Source organism: Gigantopelta aegis, chromosome 3 (genome assembly GCF_016097555.1).
Source record: "Gigantopelta aegis isolate Gae_Host chromosome 3, Gae_host_genome, whole genome shotgun sequence".
NCBI classification, from domain to species: domain Eukaryota; kingdom Metazoa; phylum Mollusca; class Gastropoda; order Neomphalida; family Peltospiridae; genus Gigantopelta; species Gigantopelta aegis.
The window spans coordinates 18993635-19013153 of NC_054701.1; the positions used below are offsets into that span (position 1 = coordinate 18993635).

The 19519-nt window shown below is 37.1% G+C and overlaps 1 protein-coding gene across 3 annotated transcripts in view; it reads left to right on the forward strand.

Annotated features, from left to right (window-relative positions):
- The window catches only part of LOC121367638 (bicaudal D-related protein homolog), a 41856-nt gene extending 22558 nt beyond the window's left edge, over positions 1–19298 (forward strand). For 2 of the 3 annotated variants that reach the window (XM_041491929.1, XM_041491930.1), the window contains exons 10-12: positions 3172–3305; positions 4589–4709; positions 10787–19298. In XM_041491929.1, the coding sequence (XP_041347863.1) occupies positions 3172–3305; positions 4589–4709; positions 10787–10930 (399 nt within the window). In that variant the 3' untranslated portion in view covers positions 10931–19298. Of the gene's footprint in view, positions 1–1237; positions 1253–3171; positions 3306–4588; positions 4710–10786 lie in introns of all 3 variants that reach the window. The other variant, XM_041491928.1, reaches the window with a different exon arrangement.
- The last annotated feature ends 221 nt before the right edge of the window (positions 19299–19519 follow it).

The following is a 19519-nucleotide window of genomic DNA, read 5'->3' on the forward strand; positions in this document are numbered from 1 at the left end:
CTCACTCTCACTCTCACTCTCACTCTCACTCTCACTCTCACACACACACACACACATAACAAAGACGCAGAGTTCATGGCCATGGTCGAGAAGGTACAGGTAGATAATCCACTTTACTACTCTCTCTCTCTCTCTCTCTCACTCTCTCTCTCTCTCTCTCTCTCGCTCTCGCTCTCGCTCTCGCTCTCTCTCTCTATCTCTCACACACACACACACACACACATAACAAGGACACAGAATACATCACCATGGTCGAGAAGGTACAGGTAGATAATCCACTTTATTACCCCAGCAGGCACTCATAACGGACAAAACAAAAATCATGATTTCTCACTGAGAAATTATCATGCATTGGTTTAACATACATTACTACTGGACGATTTGATGCCAACAAACCAATCACCTCGTCGGTACTAAATATGATGTCATCACGATGTGGCAAAGCACACACAATGACTTCACCTAGTTTAAAGCATTTGTGTTTACATTTTTCTGGTTTCCGTGTTAAACTTGTAATAAAATGGTAGTTTAATGCAATTCATTATAGATTTTGTTTTACAGAATATATAGAATTTTGGGTTTTGAAAATTATCTGTGAACCGTGAATAAAATACAAAGTTAAAGCAATACCCAGAACAGTAAAGTAGTATATGTTGTTTCTATATACATGGATGTGTAGCCGATATAGAAAATAAAGGCTTTTAAAATAACACAAATAGCTGGGGTAATAAATAGAATAACACATTCGGGACATAAATTTGATAATAACTGGTAACTCGTGTATTATTCTCTATTTACTTTATATAGAGGACAGATACAAAGTAGATAATCCACTTAGCTTTATATTTCTCTCTCTGTGTCTCTCTCTTGTCTTTGTTTCTGTCTGTCTGTCTGTCTGTCTCTCTCTCTCTCTCTCTCTCTCTCTCTCTCTCTCTCTCTCTCTCTCTCTCTCTCTCTCTCTCTCTCTCTCTCTCTCTCTCTGTCAGCCTCTCTCTCTGTCAGCCTCTCTCTCTCTTAGCTTTGTCTTGTCTGCCTGTCTCTCTCTTTCTATCTTTCTAATTGAAAGTCTTAGAATTTATAGCTGTGGACAAAAAGGTGCAGGCAAATAAGGAAGGTTCCAACAAATGCATCTTGTTTTAAATAGTGGTACTATCAGACGTTTGGGTATTTTCAAGTTTAACATTATTTGTGTTTGTGATGACCTGCGATGCATACACGTGGTTCCCTTGTTTTATAGACAGCCTATGCTGAGGTGAGAGCATGAATCTGTTAAAGTGTTATTTCTTACAGCTACCTGGCAGTTTTCTGTTGTCGTTACTTAAGTTATTACTTTATTTTTGTGTTACTTCTAGATTTATCTTGGGTTACCATATTGCACTAAATATCATACCTTGTAGGGAAAGAGCAAGTGTGGAGGTGTAGTTGTCTCCCCCAGAATATATACAAAAAAGTACCCTCACGTCTAATGAATCAAAGGATTAATTGTATGTTGTAATAGCAAAGTAATATCCTGTTATTTACATCTATAAAAATCTGTGAAAATAAGTATTTAATATGATTTTATATAAACTGGCTGCTTATTTTCCATATTTTGAAATGTTGATTACAAAGTAAAATTGTTTGTTTTTAAGCAGTTCATCTTTATAGTTACAAACTGTTTACATGGTAACCATGTCAGTTTGCCTTTTCTGAAGCAGGTTTTCTGTATTTAGTATTTATTACGAAATGTTAAATACATTACTATTGTGGTAAACTTGTGTCTTTTCAATATTGTTGCACGTTTTGTGTGTACACTGTGTACATGTATGTCTGATTTTTTGTCAGTTTGATTTTAAGATCTTGCAATTTATGATTTCAGTTTACAATTTCAGTGTTTCACAGTGTTGTAATTGTGTTAATGTTCCATCATATGTCATTATTTTTTATCATCATGTATATCCATTTGGTAACTTGGATCTTTACATCCAAAACTCTGTTTTTAAAAACTTAATTCTGTACATTACTTCTTATCCAAAAAATTCCTAAGTAATCTAAGGGGTATATGATATAAATTTTTGTATTTAGAAAGTTATTCCTGTTTACTCCATTGTCATAACTGATTTGTGTAAAAAAAAAACATCCTCTTCAGAAATACTGGTACAGTGGACTCTGTCTAAACCGGATTCTATGTAATCCGGATCTCTGCGTAAAGTGGTCCATTTCTAAAGCCCTGTCCAGCTACCGTTTATCTCTTAGGTTTAAATCTCTGCCTAATCCGGACTCCGGATAAAAAATCAAGAACGAAAAAAACGTTCATGAATTAATTACCTCTGTCTTTACCGGATTGAGATTTGACTGAATGACGGGCTGCTTAATTAGTTGAACAATGATCGTCAATTGCCAAGTAATCAGGACGCCAAATACAAAATGTAATCACACTCGTGTGAAGTTTACTCTTATTGCGGTAGGCCGTTAGATCTGAATTTTGTATTCAAATAATTTTATACATACGAATAAATAATGTTTAGGAAATAAAATGAAATTTAACCTAGTACAAATATTAGAACGACCAGAAACATGTTTAATATGCAGCCACTAATAATTTATGTAGAAGAATATATTTGATATGTAATTACAATTGTTAAAAAGTCTCTGTTAGTGGATAACATCTTAAAAATTACAGCAAACTCAGGAATGTCCATTTAGGTATATTTTTTATGTCTGTGAAATAATCGATTGCAAGTTTGACTTATATATGACTGCTTCCCAACCATCCATGGGTTCAAATATCATTGTTGATCGCAAGTTGTCAATCATTCAAGAACCATAACTCTGGATGAACTCTGTCTAAACCAGTCCTCTATGTAAACCCGACTATTTCAACGGTATGAAGTGAGTCCAGTTTAGATAGAGTCCACTGTATTATCATTGACAGTTGCAGTTTGTTCATTATGGAAACTATAATCATTGTATTTTCTTTGCAAAAATATTGTATTAATAGTTATGATTACAGTTTGCTAATTGTTAAAATGATGGTTATATAACTGTATTTATGTTTCATACAGTCAAAATGGTGGTTGCAAAATGAGTTATTATTTGGTTGGTGGTTGTATAACTAAATTATTGCCTACCCTCATATACAAATGTACACAACAGTGGTTGTATAATAACTGAGTTACTGTTCGCTCACAGCTTCAGCACCAGCAGGAGAAGTTTGTCCAGCTCCAGTCCGAGCGAGATGAACTTCTGAACGGCATGTACGCTGATATTGCAAAGGACGAAATCCTAGCGCAGACGAGAAAGGACCGCGATGAAGCTATTGAGAGGTACAGGAGTGTATTTAGTCTTTGTTTAATCATTATGCTTATCTTTGATGTGGATATAATTTGTTGCTGTAGTGAGTGACTCCTAAAACTACATGAGAGGAATGTGAGCTGCAACAGAATTCTACTGGATATGAATTTAAACTGTATATTCGATAATCCTATAATAATATGATTATCAAATATAGTTTTTAAATTGTTGTTCTAGTATATATAGAAGTAAATTACTGTAACTCCAACATAGATTGATGGTAGAGCTAAATACTCATTGGAAAGTTTGGCCATTATATATTGAGGGCTAACATCCAGGGCCCCGTTCCATGAAACGATCTTAGCCCTAAGATCACCGTAACTGCACAGCTAACATATGCACTTAGGCGATCTTAGCACTTAAGGTTATCTTAGCCCTAAGATCACCGTGACTGCACAGCTAACATATGCACTTAGGCAATCTTAGCACTAAGATCACCATAACTGCACAGCTAACATATGCACTTAGGCGATCTTACCACTCAGATCACCGTAACTGCACAGCTAACATATGCACTTAGGTGATCTTAGCGCTAAGATCACCGTAACTGCACAGCTAACATATGCACTTAGGTGATCTTAGCGCTAAGATCACCGTAACTGCACAGCTGACATATGCACTTCAGGTGATCTTAGCGCTAAGATCACCGTAACTGCACAGCTGACATATGCACTTAGGTGATCTTAGCGCTAAGATCACCGTAACTGCACAGCTCACATATGCACTCCAGGTAATCTTAGCGCTAAGATCACCTAAGTGCATAGCTGACATATGCACTTACGGTGATCTTAGTGCTAAGATCGCTTCGTGGAACGGGCCCAGATCTACCTGTCTACAATCATAGTTTTCAGAAAAATAGCTTTCATTGTTTAAATATTTCAGAAAAAGCTAAAAAGAAAGCAATTTTACTCCTTTTCTTCTGTTTATATTACTTTTTGTCACTCCTATTACATATATTTTCACACAATAAAAAATGAAATTACATTAATAAAAGAAGAAATATAAACATAATAGTCGGCTACTGTTATTTTTGCAAAGTGTAGTCATGACTAGTTTTTGTGTCGAACCTCAGTATATGATTATGTTGTACTTGGATGGATGTGTTATTACATGTAATTGTTGTTGTCCCTCAGTATATGACCATGTTGTACTTGGATGGATGTGTTATTACATGTAATTGTTGTTGTCCCTCAGTATATGATCATGTTGTACTTGGATGGATGTGTTATTACATGTAATTGTTGTTGTTTTACAGAGGTCACCAGTTGGAGATGGAACTAGCGAAGGCCAAACACGATTTGATGACGCTCAACTCTCAGCTCGTCGACTCGATGCAGCACAAAACATACAAGTCAAGCCAAATAAACAAGTGGAAGGTCAGCTTTCTCCCAGCTTTCTCCCTCACTTTGCTAAGTCACTACTATTAGTTAGCTAAACTTTATAATTCAGGTTTTTTATGTCAAACTGTAAAAAAAAGTTGTTAAATGCTGCATTTAAGTTTTATTTTGTGAATATGAATATTCTGCACCCCCACCCTCGCCCCCAATCTTTTTTTCTTTTTTTTTAAAATATTTTATTATCCCCAGCTCATTTTGACGATGCCAGGGTTGGGGTGCCCCCTGATTCATCGCCTCACAGAATATGAATTAGATTATACACGCTAAATACTGGGAGTACATACACTTTGTGGTAGTATGCTGATTATAGTAATAGTAATACTTACACAAATAATGTAGATATATTTAATATTAATGCATATGTCCATGTAGATAGTAGTATTGTAAATGGCTAGTTAATAGAAATATATTTAAATAGGCTGGTTGATGTAATGGGGACATAAAATAAATATATAAGTTTAGAAAGAAAGAATGTTAAAAAAAAAAGTTATAGTAGTTAATTATAGTGATAAGTAATAATGTCAAAATTCACGTCAAGCGCTCGCTTGATAATTGTTTCTATTTTCTTCCATCAAATTACTTTCTTGACTGAAGAGTCGTTTCCATGGTGCCCAGATTGTATTATACTCTTCATATTTAGTTTTTAAAAAGAATATATTTTTCTATTTCGTATTTATTTTGTAAAAAGTTTTGAGCAGCTATTATATTTATTTCATTTTTTTCCATTTTTGTCTTGTATATATAATTTCTATAGCCATTACCTGTCCTCAAACAAGGGCACCTCCCCCCCACGCAAGTGGTCTGGTCCGAACATCCCAACAGCCAATGGGATGGCCTAAATTCTTCTACTGCATACTGCTCTCTAGTTACGGTCACATGACTGTAACTTCCTTCTTTTTCTCTTCGCTAAAGGGTCTGGACGTCCTTTTGCTTGGCTCTGTTTGGAGTCAACTTTTTTTATAAGACCTTTGGTTTTGTATTTGTATTTGGGTGAAATGTGTTTCACCTTCGTTTTCGTGACCTTTCGTATGTCTTTTCGCGTATTTCGCTTGACTTTTCAAGCGTTTATTTACATGAATTGTTGGTATATTGCCGGTTGTCGTGTCGGACGCCATTTGCAAAATGGCGTCTTTGTTGACCGGCTTTGTGTTTGTGTCATGGATTTTTTTTTTCTCTTTCACAGATTGAAAACTTATTATCATGTCGGATGTTAATGTTCAGCGACAGGTACGAGCGTGTTTACGCTGTAAGAAGTTCACTGCAGGCGGCGACCCTCATGATTTATGTCCGGGTTGCCGTGTTCCGTGTAGCCTCTCTTCGAGACGCGACCTGTGTTCGGGCCTATCTAATGTCGAGTTCGCGGCTTACTTGAAGGTGGTGTCGGCGAGAACCAAGAAAGTGGAATCTTTGCCGTCAATTGCGGACTCCGTAGCAGAAGTATTACGTTCGATGCTACCCACTATGCTGAAAGAGACTATGGCGTCGATGGCGACCTTACCAGAACCGGCGGGTTTGAGGTCAGGTCCGGTTCCAGTCCCCTCTTCGGGGGGTGCGGCTCCAGGATGCAAGACTTCAGATGACAGGCCTGCGGTTCCTACACAGCCCTCTGACAAGCCGACTCAATCAGTTAGACGTTCCACGGCTTCCAAGGATCACCGATCTTCAGCAGGGAAGTCATCTTCGGCGCAGCGGAGCCGGGACCGTAGCCGTTCCCCACGACCTGCACGGCTCCCTACGGGTTCCGTGGATCGGCAGCGCAGACCTTCTATTGAGGCTTCTGAGGGTTCTCGACGGGACCGTCCACGGTCCGGTTCACCAGTGGCTTCTGTTTCGGCAGATCGATTAGCCTATGCTCGAGTGCTTCAAGACTTTGGAGATGCAGAGCCTACAGCGGTTTCTATCCTTGATGAGCCTGACTCTCCTGACCATATGACTATGAGGGATTGCTTGGCGGCCGTCTATGACATGTTGCCGTCCTTGCCACATCCATCAACGCCGTCCAAGAAGGGACCGACACCGATGATAGCGACTGATGTCCCTCCGGAAGATGTGGTGATCCGTTCCTTGGCAGCCGGTACACTCGTATCCGAGGTGGCGACAGATTTAGACCGCACCTTTAAAGACACAGCGTCCTTCTTCGCCTTTCCGTCTTGGAATCACCGTATGTATCCGGTGTTTGACATGCCCTTTACAGATGGAGCTCCGTCTTTGGATGAAGATGTTCACCGTCTTGGGAAGTCGTCAACTGTGGATTTGACGGACAAACAAGTACAAGCCATGGATACTGCCCAGAGACGTTGCTTGTTTGTGTTATCTTACTTGGACGTTTTCCTTGCTGCGATGGCCACCCAGGCAAAAGATGCACGGTGCTACGCATTGTTTCAGCAATCGGCGCAGATGCTAGCTTTCCTGACGTCTTCGGTGACTTCGATGTCCTCGATGTTGATGCAATACCGTCGCCAGGCTTATCTGAAAAAGTCCACTTTGGATTTCCAGCATAAGAAGGAGCTGTTAGCTCAACCGTGGTCCACAACGAAGCTGTTTGCAGGCAAGGTTTCTGATGTGGTGAAGGCCAATGATAAGGACCAACAGTCGACAGCAACTGTCTACGGCGGCCATTTTGAAAGCGCACAGATCATCTACTACTGCGGCTTACAACGTCAGATGGCTTTGCTTTCACCGATGGTGTATTCGGCAAAAACGTAAACCTCAGACGATCCAGATACCTCGTCTTGCAGATTTTTTGCTGTATCTGCAGACCGCTTTACGATTGAAGGGGTCTACCATAGCTGGGTATGTTTCGGTCATCGCTACTGTTCGTGATGTCGCTACTGGAACGAAGTTGTCGGGTATTCCTGAGATCCATAAGATGATCAAGGGGTTTCGCCTTGAGTATCAAGTACACCGGTTTCGGCCACCAAGATGGGACCTGAATCTGGTGTTACGAGCGTTCTCGACCGCACCTTATGAGCCGATTGAATCTTCTTCCCTGCAAGACTTGACGCGGAAGACAGTGTTTTTACTCGGTTTTGCCACGGCTGCTCGTGTCTCAGAACTCCATGCTCTTGATGTGGACCTGGTACGCTTTCACCGAGATCGTCGTGCGGTCAACATGGGGTTACTCATGAATTTTGTTGCAAAAAATCAGTTACCAGACCAAGCGCCTCGTTCGTATGTTGTGCAGGCCATCTCCTCTATCGTTGGTCCAGCCGACGTTGAGGACTTGGCTTTGTGCCCTGTCAGAGCCCTGCACCAGTACATCGAGAGGACCAGATCTTTTCGCCAACGTCGCAAGAGACATTTCCTCTCCTGTAACCAGAGTCGGTTGAGGGATATCACCAAGAACACGGTGTCTACCTGGATCCGGTCTGCTATCCTGACCGCCTATCAGAAGGAGGGTTTACCTGCTCCGTCTGCTTCCAATCCGCATGAACTCCGTGCCTTGGCTGCCACGATGTCCCTGCACTGCAACACATCCATTCAGCACATCATCACTGGCTGTTTCTGGGCTACGGACTCCATCTTCGCCAACTATTATCTGACGGATGTCTCCACAGAAGACGTTGAGGGGTTCCATCATCTGGGTCCGGTTGTTGCTGCAAGCCGTCCTCGTCGCCGTTGATGTCTGTCTGATTCTGGGCTGCATACCGAGATGTCCACCGAATCGACAGGTGAGGATTGCTTAGACTTTTGTTCTTTTGCACAGTTCATGCACTGGTGCCGGAACTTTTGTCTCGATAACCTTTACCCTGCACTGCATGTGGTTATTTGTTGTCGTTATTGAACTAACAGTTCTTTGGTGTACTAGCCAGAAAACACTCGGGGGGCTTGTTCTGTTCAATGTTCTGACGGCACCTCATTCGTGAGGGTTACCTAACACCTGCATCCCTGGTGGCTACGACTTCCCACCTGTCAGAACCAGCATGAGATGTGGCAGCCGCCTCCTGGTCCTTGTTCTGGGAGCCGTACCTGCCACTGCTGACGGATGCCACCATTCTGGTTGTTGTTACTAACATCACCTGCATTGGTCTGTGACGGGCATCCCTAGGAGGAGGGCTTACCAAGGTTGGCCTTATTCTTCCACTAGTCAGCCTCTTTCCGGTTGGGGAGTTATCACAAGCATCTACGGATCTCGGCACCCACCACCATCTGTTGAATGCTGCCCTTGTTTGAGGACAGGTAATGGCTATAGAAATGGAGAAAACTTGGAGTGTTTTCTCTTTTATAGATACATTACCTGTTCTCAAGATTGTATCCCGCCCGGGCCTCCCCGCTTCCTGTTCTCTGTGCGATGCGCTCAGGGAAAAAGAAGGAAGTTACAGTCATGTGACCGGAACTAGAGAGCAGTATGCAGTAGAAGAATTTAGGCCATCCCATTGGCTGTTGGGATGTTCGGACCAGACCACTTGCGTGGGGGGGAGGTGCCCTTGTTTGAGGACAGGTAATGTATCTATAAAATAGAAAACACTCCAAGTTTTCTCCATATTTAATATTTATTAACAGCCAGTTTATAAATATCGCCTATTTGTCCAAATAAAATAATTGTTTTATTTAATTTTATTTGAATTCCTTTTTTGTTTAAAATCCAATTTACAACAGCATGCCACAGATCAGTCACTTTATTACAATAGTAAAATAAATGTGTTAATGTTTCTGGTGAACTGCCACAGAATGTACATTCATTAGTATCTATGTATTTAATTTTATGTAAAAAAGTATTAGTTGTTAGTATCTGGTGTATAATTCTGTATTGAAACCATATCAAAGTTGTATCTTTGAGACTTATAAAAGGCATTCTATAATAGTTTCCCCATTCTTTTGAATCAAAAGCAAAACCTTGGTTTCTACATCTTATTTCTGATTTTGGTGTAATAATTTCGTGATTTATTAATTTATACATGTCTTTAATACCTGTTTGACTTTTAAGAATAATATAAAATTTTACCGGAAATACAGGATTAGTTAGCAATGTAAAGTGGCCATTTCTAACATTGTCTGCTTTATTTATATATGCCTTAATGCTGTTTATAAGCGATGAATATTCTAAAAAGTGTGAATTTACGTTATATATATTATTTTTTTTCTCAAATGTAAAGAAATTTCCATCTTCATCAAGAAGATCGTTTATAAATATTATTCCCTTTTCTAAATAATTTTTATAACAGAATGGTTTGTATTTATTGTTATATTGCTGTTGGACCAAATATTTGAGCTTAAAATGTCTTCTATTTTTTCCAAAATTTGTTTTTGTTGAATTAACTCCCAACTGTATAAAACATCTTTCCAAAACATGTTTCTTAATTTCTTTCTTTTGATATTCAAATAATAATCTCCATTTATTACAAGGTCTCTATTGGATAAGTTAGTAGTAGATTCAAACAGTTTAATCCATATTGGGTTACCTAAAAATAGTCTTCTAAGCCATGAAGCCTTTAAACCCCCAATCTTAGTGTTTTTAAGTTCTATATCCCTCTTTAGGTGACATATCTGATTATTACTATTAGTAAAATTGTATTAACTTAAAGTAGGGCTAGTAAATTTTTAATCATGGCTAGTAGATTTTTAAATCACTGATCCCATAGCTAGTTGATTTTATAAAAAAATATAGAAGCCCTGAAAGTCCTCATTAATTTGTCCTACATTTCGAATTGTAACCAGAGTTTAATCAGCTACATTTTTAAACTCTGATCCACACCATTCCTCAAAGTCTGTCATTTTTTATTCCCAATTTTGGAGTAAAATTTTCCAATCTAAATTTAAATAAATCCCATCTTTTATTATTAATATAAGTTACACATGTATTTAACTCTTGACCAACAGCCTTTCCCTCATCATATCATTTCATAATGCAATTTTATTATTTGAATAAATACAAGTTTAGTATTACTATTTTAAATTCTAACTTAGCTTGATGAGATGTTTTTTAAATGAAACTGAAAATTCCCAACTTTTCGCAAAGTAACACTAAAATTTAAAGTCAAAGCCATGGGTGTCAAGAAAAATTTGACACGTGAAACCCTGCGTAACTTTAGAGTGTGTGTGTTTGTGTTGTGCAGGAGAACATGCAAGATGTGCTGCACTACCAGATGCACAACCGACTGCGGCACAACAAACACAAGAACAAGATGGAGAGCAGAGGGCAGGACGAAATGAAGAAATCCAAGTCGGCATCATCTCTTCCGAGTGGCAGGAAAACGTGACATCATCGATTCTTGCTGTCCTTAGTATTACCTCATCGGTCTATGTGCACGAGATGGAATGACGTCATCATCATTACATGTATGTGATTGCAACAGCTAGTAGGGTCGGTGTGAGACAGTTAATGGTGTACACTACTAATGTTATTTATTTTAAAAATTAGCAATATTTAAAGAGTTATAATTACATGTGTAAACAGATAATGTGTTACTGGTCCCTTGTTATCATTGTTATTGTTAAACTATTTATTTATACCCACTACTCCAGGCTAATTGTTGTGTGTTGTAATATGCAGTGAAACCCCCCATAAGCAGGACACTCATTCGACCACATAAAAGATCCAGTTTAGGGGTGTCCGGTCTAGAGAGGTTCTGTACTGATATTTAAAAAGTGACTGAAAAATGTCTGGTTTTGTAGAAATTGTGGTTTACTGAGGGTTCAGTTTAGAGGGGTTTGGCTGTAATCCATAACCTATTCAGGTGTAACTAAAATTATAGTGCCTGTAAAACAGCAGATATTTAGGTTATGATCATTCATTCACCTAGAATAGGTCATTTGTTTTGAATCTCTGCACCATGTGACCACTGATTAAAATTTTAGGCTTGTGGGCAATACATATGTTAATATTAACAACTCAGAGTGATGGTTTTGTATGTGAACAGTATACTGTTTATGTTAATTGCTGGAGGGAGGTGATTCACTATGTAAGCAGTGCACTGGCTTAAATTAAATTGGGGACGTTTGATTCACTATGTAAACAGTACACCAATTGCTGTTAAAATGTGGAGATTTGATTCCATGTTTAAACAGTGCACTGCTTTGTGTTAAATTGGGGAGAGTTGCTTCGCTATGTAAACCGTACACTGGTTTATGGTAAATGGGGAGAGTTGCTTCGCTATGTAAACCGTACACTGGTTTATGTTAAAATGGGGAGAATTGATTCATTATGTAAACCATACATTGGTTTATGTTAAAATGGGGAGAGTTTATTCATTATGTAAACCGTACATTGGTTTATGTTAAAATGGGGAGAGTTGATTCATTATGTAAACCGTACACTGGTTTATGTTAAAATGGGGAGAACTGATTCATTATGTAAACCGTATACTGGTTTATGTTAAAATGGGAGAGTTGATTGATTATGTAAACAGTGCATTGGTTTATGTTAAAACTGGGAGAGTTGATTCATTATGTAAACAGTACACTGCTTTATGTTAAAACTGGGAGAGTTGATTCATTATGTAAACAGTGCATTGGTTTATGTTAAAACTGGGAGAGTTGATTCATTATGTAAACAGTACACTGCTTTATGTTAAAACTGGGAGAGTTGATTCATTATGTAAACAGTGCATTGGTTTATGTTAAAACTGGGAGAGTTGATTCATTATGTAAACAGTGCACTGGTGTATGTTAAAATGGAGAGAATTGATTGGCTAGCTATACTGTGCACTGGTTTATGACAAAATTCGGAGAGGTGGGTTTTTTTTGTAAATAATTCACTCCTTTATGTTAATCGACTGGGAAAGGTGGTTTCTATTCAAACAGTGCACTGGTTTATGTTTAACTTAATCACTTGGCAAGGTGGCTTTGTAAACAGTGCACTGTTTTGTGTTAAAACTGGGAGAGACGATTCACTACAGAAAGAGTACTGTTGTTGTCTAACTAGCCTTCTTACAAATATATTTTCAAAATTTACTTTAGATTCAGATCTAACTTATTTTTGGTGATGTTTTTTATCCTAAATTTATTATTTTGTTTACTTCACTGATTTTGTTTCCCCCTCTAGTCCATGTGTTGAATGTGCAATCTTTCTAAGTGCTAGTCTTGACCTATTTCAATTGAGAAAGTTTTTTTTCTTGTTGCCTTTACACAACTACGTTATTAGGATAATCACGTTTTACTTGTTTGGCAGTTTGTCTTTTTATCTGCCATATGTTGGGTTGTATTGTGAACACCTATCTTATTGGTGAAAGTCTGTTCAGATACAATTACGGTACTTGATGTTCATATTAATTTAGTTATTGTTTTTCAGTATACTATGTAATATATTTTACAATTTCACTCCATATTAAAATTAGTTTTTGACCATTATTCGTGTATTTATCAATAACCAATCATGTATTATGCCAGAAACAATTAGTATAAACACTGTATCATTGCTGTAATACAATTTAAAACAATCCTCTCAAACATTTCTCTAACCCAAAAAACCAACCTTTTGATGATGTCGGCCTATTGTAATTACTCCAAACGTGATTTTGTCTTGATGTTACAGTAATAAGTACTGTAGTGATCTGTTATTTTGTTCATGGTCATTTGTATGTTCAACATCAATAGCAATTGTGGGGTAGAATAAAATGGAAAAGTGTATAATTGGGGATATACAAACATGTACTTCAATAATATTTTGATTATTTTTTATAATTGGTAATTTTTATGTATTACATTCCTATAACATGCAAAACACATACTACAGTCTATCCCAGACATGCACATCCTTCCATCATTCCAAATATTTCTAGTATCCCACACACTACATTTCATATATTTACCTTATTCTTCTAACATGCTATCCTAAATAGCACATGTTTCTATTATCCATGATTTTTCCAGTATCACACACACTACATGTCATATGTTTACCTTATTCTACTAACATGCTATCCTAAATAGCACATCCTTCCATCATCCCTGATTTTTTCAGTATCACACACACTACATGTCATATGTTTACCTTTTTCCAGTAATTTGCTATCCCAAACAAGCACATCCTTAATCATTCCTGATGTTTCCTGTATCACACACACTACATGTCATATGTTTACCTTATTCCAGTAGCATGCTATCCTAAATAGTATATCCTTCCATCATTCTTGACCTTTCCAGTATCACACACACTACATGTCATATGTTTACTTATTCCAGTAACATGCTATCCTAAATAGTATATCCTTCCCATCATTATTGACCTTTCCACTACCATACTTACGGAACTACATGTTTACCTTATCCCAGTTCCAATTTACAAATTATAGACATGCAAGTCTTATCGTTTTTATCCTACATGTATTTGAACCAACTGTCTGTGTTGTTATTTTATGTTTAGATTTGTGTGAAATGCTTATTTAGATCTCTTATATCATAGCACACTCCTCTCACATGCAGTCAGACCTTTCAATGTATCCCATAATTCACGTCGAACTACGCCTTTATTTTGAAATCCTGACTGTACATTTGGTTCACCATTTATGACTGATGCTTATCTCTTCCTTATCTCCAAACAGTTATTCCATAAAACCATAAATAAAATGTGTTGAGTGCGTTGTTAAATAAAACATTTCCTTCCAGTCATTGTTCAATGTAGTGTCCTGGGGATGTAAAACTGAGCATGTGCAAGTTTTAATAAGTAAACTTATTTTAATTTTATTTGTGATTCGCACAACATATACATATGTTGGATGGCACATAGGATTGATTGTCTACAGTTCTTCCCAGCTTCCATGAATAGTATTTTTTGTAAATAATTTCAGTTTCATTTCACACAAAAAAAAAGAGAAAAAAAAGCAGAAGTGTTTTGGAAAAAAACAAAAAAACACTATTTTTGTGTGCAATTTAAAAAACAATCGTTTAAAAATAAATAGATTATAGTGCATACAAAATGATGCTCACTGCTGGGAAAGACTATTATAGTATTTCGTTTGCTGTACAAATGAGGTAGAAAAGCTAGTCATTTTAACAATGTATTTCATATTAAATTGTCAATCTATTGAGCACTGGTGTGCAGAAGTGTTTTTCTCATTGCACTTATGTTTGACTTACGTTTAAGAACTAGGGATAGGTTTTAAGCAGGCTTTTTTCTCTTTTTAGTTTTGTGTTAAAATTGGGAGAACATACTATAAAAAGAGCAGCGCTATGCATGTGCAACTGTTTCCTGATCCATATACCGTTAGCTATTACATGTTACTAGTATGTATTGACATTTTTAGGGAATTTTTCTTGCATAGAATGGGATAGAATTTTTGTTATAAACACAAAAATGCTTAGTTGATAATTAATCAGTGTACTAATACAATTCTAAGTATTATATATATTTCCACACATTGTTATATTGATTTTATTTCAATGAATATATTTTATATATAGTTCTGTGTTTTATTGTATATTGATGAGTTTTTAGCTAGAACCATGTTACGTTTGTTTCATTGATTTACACTGAAACCCAAAATGGCCATCCCTACCCCTCACTTTTTCATTTCAGTGCGGTGTTCCTATGTTGGTCTCATTGTGACTGTTATAGTTTAGTCTCATTGTGACTGTTATAGTTTAGTCTCATTGTGGCTGTTATAGTGTTGTCTCATTATGGCTGTTCACATTTAAGTCTCAATGCAGTGTTCATATTTGTCTCAGTGCAGTGTTCATATTTTTGTCTCATTGTGGCTGTTATATTTCAGTCTCATTTTGATTTCCTCATATTTCAGTCTTATTGTGGCTATTCATATTTCAAAATCATTGTGGATGTTAACATTTTAGCCTCATTGTGGCTAGTCAATTTCTATTTCTTTCAACATCACCTGTCCTCAAACTAAAACCAAATCAGCGAAGGAAAAAGAAGGAAGTTACAGTCATGTGACCGGAACAAGAGGGAGCATACAGTAGAAGAATTTTAGGCCATCCCATTGGCTGTTGGGATGTTCGGACCAGACTACTATCCAATGGGGAATATACACTAGTTTGAGGACAGGTGATGTATCTATAAAAGAAAAAACACCTCAAGTTTTCTCCAGTTTCATTTGGGCTTATATTTCAGTTTCAGTGTTGTGTTCTTATTTCAGTCGCATTGTGGACAGTTCACATTTCAGTCTTGGTTTTGGCTGTTCACATGTGAGGCTTGCTTTGTCCGTTAAAGTATGCCAAGTGCAATACATATTATAAATCTGGCAGACATATTGTTTCCTTATTTATTATCATCTTTGACCTAGTGCTATTTAATGTGAACACCAAAGATGCTCACTTTTCCATATTTGTCATGTGCTCATATGACTGGTGGACATGTTTTTTGTGTCCAGCTGCAAGTTTTAAATCAATAGAAGCAGTTTTGTTAGCCATTTATTAAATATACTGCAAATCCTTGAATAGAGGCCTGGTCTTAGAGCATTGTGGAGAAAAAATAGAGGCCTGTCTTGAATAGAGGCCTGCCTTGCTTAAAGGCCTGTTTATACTTTTGTAGCTTTGTGGTGTTAATGGACACATTATACTCATCAGTCTTGTTGCATAACGAGAACAACAGGAAAGGAGAAGGATTTTTTATTTTCAGTGAGGTAAGACGTTCCTTCGGGTACAAAAAAGTTTGAAAACCTACATTAAAAGATGACCGTATAGCAATGTTATGTTAGAAAATTTTGACTGAAAATATAAAAGCAAGCCTTGAATAGTGGCCAAGTTTTAGAGCATTGTGAAAAATATAGAAGCTTAGGTTTCTATTCAAGGATTAACAGTAAGTAATATTTTGCCAGCTAGTCTGAACTGTTATATATTCAGGTTGAACTTCTTTACCGTATATGATTTTTTTATTTTTATGACTATACATATTTTATTATACATACTTTAGCATAGCCAAGTTATAGTTTGTATGTTAGATTCATCTACATTGGTCAACTAATGTGACTGTAAAACCTTAATTCCAGTAGTGTGACTGTCGTCTTCACATCAGGATCTCTCTCATGTTATAAATAAACAAAAAACTGCACCAATGTTAAACAGGTTAAACTGGTGGACTGGTTATCGTACAGACAAACTGTTGGATGAACCAGTGGTTAGGTTATGGTACTGCTGTCTGATTGGCTAAACTGATTAACTGATTGGCTGAACCATTGAACTGGTATTGATACCGACTGATCATGATACTACTTTACTCATTATGCTATTGGTGAACAGATAATTATGAAGTAATCATTTATTCTTTATGTAGCATAGCACATCCACTGACAATGTGTCCTTCCCTCCCCACCTCCCATATTTGTGCTCCCAAGACATTTGATTACAGAATTGTTTTGTTAAGACAGCTCTTGACTGTTGTTTTTACTTCCCTCTCCAAGTATCTAGGTTTACCAAGACCACTGTCTTAAGAACTAGCAAAGCATCAGTTTGTATCTCTCATGTGTCATTCTGTAATCTCAGTTGGCATCACAACAATTTTCTTCTATCAAAATAAAATATTTCTTTTACTTGAATTTTAATATTTTCAGTTTTGTATATGGTCTTCTCTCCTTTTTTCTTCTTTTTTCTGTATAGTATGACCTTTACATCTATGTACTTACACTTTTTTCTAATGATATTCATTTTTGTGGTTCCTTTACTACTTTGTTCATCTTGTGTATTTGTCCTAACCTCCAACACTTGACAGCAGTTTTTGGTGTGTATTGAACAATTGCCCTCTTGAACCATTTGTGTTGTGTGTACAATTACCCTCATAAACCTTTTGTGTTGTGGGTACAATTACCCTCATAAACCAATTATTGGTGTGTGTTGTACTTGTACTCCTGTCATTGTTGGTGTGTATTGTGTAATGTTATCCAGTGCAGCAGTTTATGTTGTTCATTGTGCATAGTAACTTCATCAGATCACACTCATAGTGTTAACTACTTACTTCAGAATTCAATTTACAGTATTAGCAAAGCATCTAAACAAGGTAACTTTTGAAGTTTTTGGTGAATACTAGTATTTTATGGAAATGTTAGACACTAATAAAATCAAGTCTGTTTTGTTTTTGTTTTTTTACTGTTATTTTTTATTTTTAATGTGGGGTTGGGGGGTTTCTTAATTAGATTTGTTTTGTGGGGTGTTTTTTATTGGCTTTTTTGTTGTTGTTGGTTGAGGTTTTTTCAGAATGATCTAACTGCATACCAAATCATTAAACCAAATTAATATTAAAGGTGCTTGTTCATCTTACAGCATTGTATTGATACTTCTGTTGCAAGCTGCAGGTGTTGTTTGTGTTATAATATTCATTTCTGTATGTCCTGTGTGTTCTTGCTTGGCCTAATGTTTATAGAACCTAAATACACTGGTTCACTATCACTTGGCACATGCCATACGTTGAATGATTCTTCATTTGTGGAAGTACTACTTACTAATAAATAACAGGGTATTTGACAATTCAACCACACAAAAACCATCTGTTACTGGCCCCGGTTGGACTGCTGGTGCTCGCTTGCACCTGCCAGTACAGGCGGTCCCCCCTCCAACCCACCCCACCCCTTTCCTGTCCTGGACGGAGGAGCCGGCCAAGGCCGGTACCTGTGCCCAGAACAGGCGTATGCTACAACAGCTTGCTCTGAATGTGCACGTTATTCACTCTGACCTGACCTGACCTGACAATTCAAAATTGTTTGATCATGGACATAAGCATTTATTAGTTCCCAGGCATTGTTTGAAAATCTCATTTTAACACAACTTTGTATGGATTCAAAAAGTAAATAGGCAACAAGATTATAAAACGTTTGATATTTTAGGTAAGAAACTGTTACTGTACAATGGTCAAGAGACTTGTAGTGTCGGCATCCGTACGTAGTAGCATGAAAACAAGTTTATCAGTATTTAAGATCATGATCAACTGAAGTGTTCTCATTTGACACACATGATGAATTTCTAAAAACCAGTATCAGAAATGCTGGTGCATGTTGTACGAAGACTACTTTTCAGAACATTACAACAACCAAGAACACTTTAGGTGCACAGAAATGAATAGTTTAAGCAAGAAACTGCACATGGCACCAAGAACTGTCATACAATGTTTATAGAAGATTTTGTACCTTTAACACAATTGACCTCATAAATATACTTCTCACAAAAAATTAAGCAATTAACCATGTTTGTCGTCGTCCCCCCCCCCCCCCCCCCCCCCTCCATCGTTCCAACTTTATATCGACTTGTTTTTAAATTAAATTCAATTCAATTCAATTATATATTATAAACGTCGGTGCCATAAATTGAAACAAAAATGGACATCTGTCTCATTGCAATTGCAATAAAACAAATTATATGATATAATGTCAATCAAAAATAGGTTAATTGTTTAGGGAAGTATATATTGATCAAAAGTCATGGTACGGCTGCATGTCATTGTTTCAGTGTCGTGTTTGCTTGCAGTGTGTGCTTTGTGTTGTATTTTATAGAACAAGTTTACATTTACAATTATAGTACTTTGACTTCAGTTTCTGTGAAGTTGTGTTGTATACACACGTGACATTCCTTGCCGTTACACGGCAGTTTACAATGATCTAAGTTATGCTTTGTGTATCCATCAGCGTGTCTCATGCAAAACGAGCTCCTTGTGCGGAGAAACTTGTCAAATAAAAGTAACAAGTCGTACTTACAGTTGTTTTGTCTTCTATTTTTTTTACTAGTGTTATCTTTTTGTGTATTGCCGTAGGCTGAATTTGGGGTGACGTATTTTTTCTGAGGAGGCTATTATATGTCATTGTATAGTTCAGCAAGATGGGGTGGTGGAAGGCTACACCATTGTTTTATTATTTTTAAATCGTTTCCAAATAATGTGTAAATCAAAATCTGGCCACTTTTGTATCCCGTCC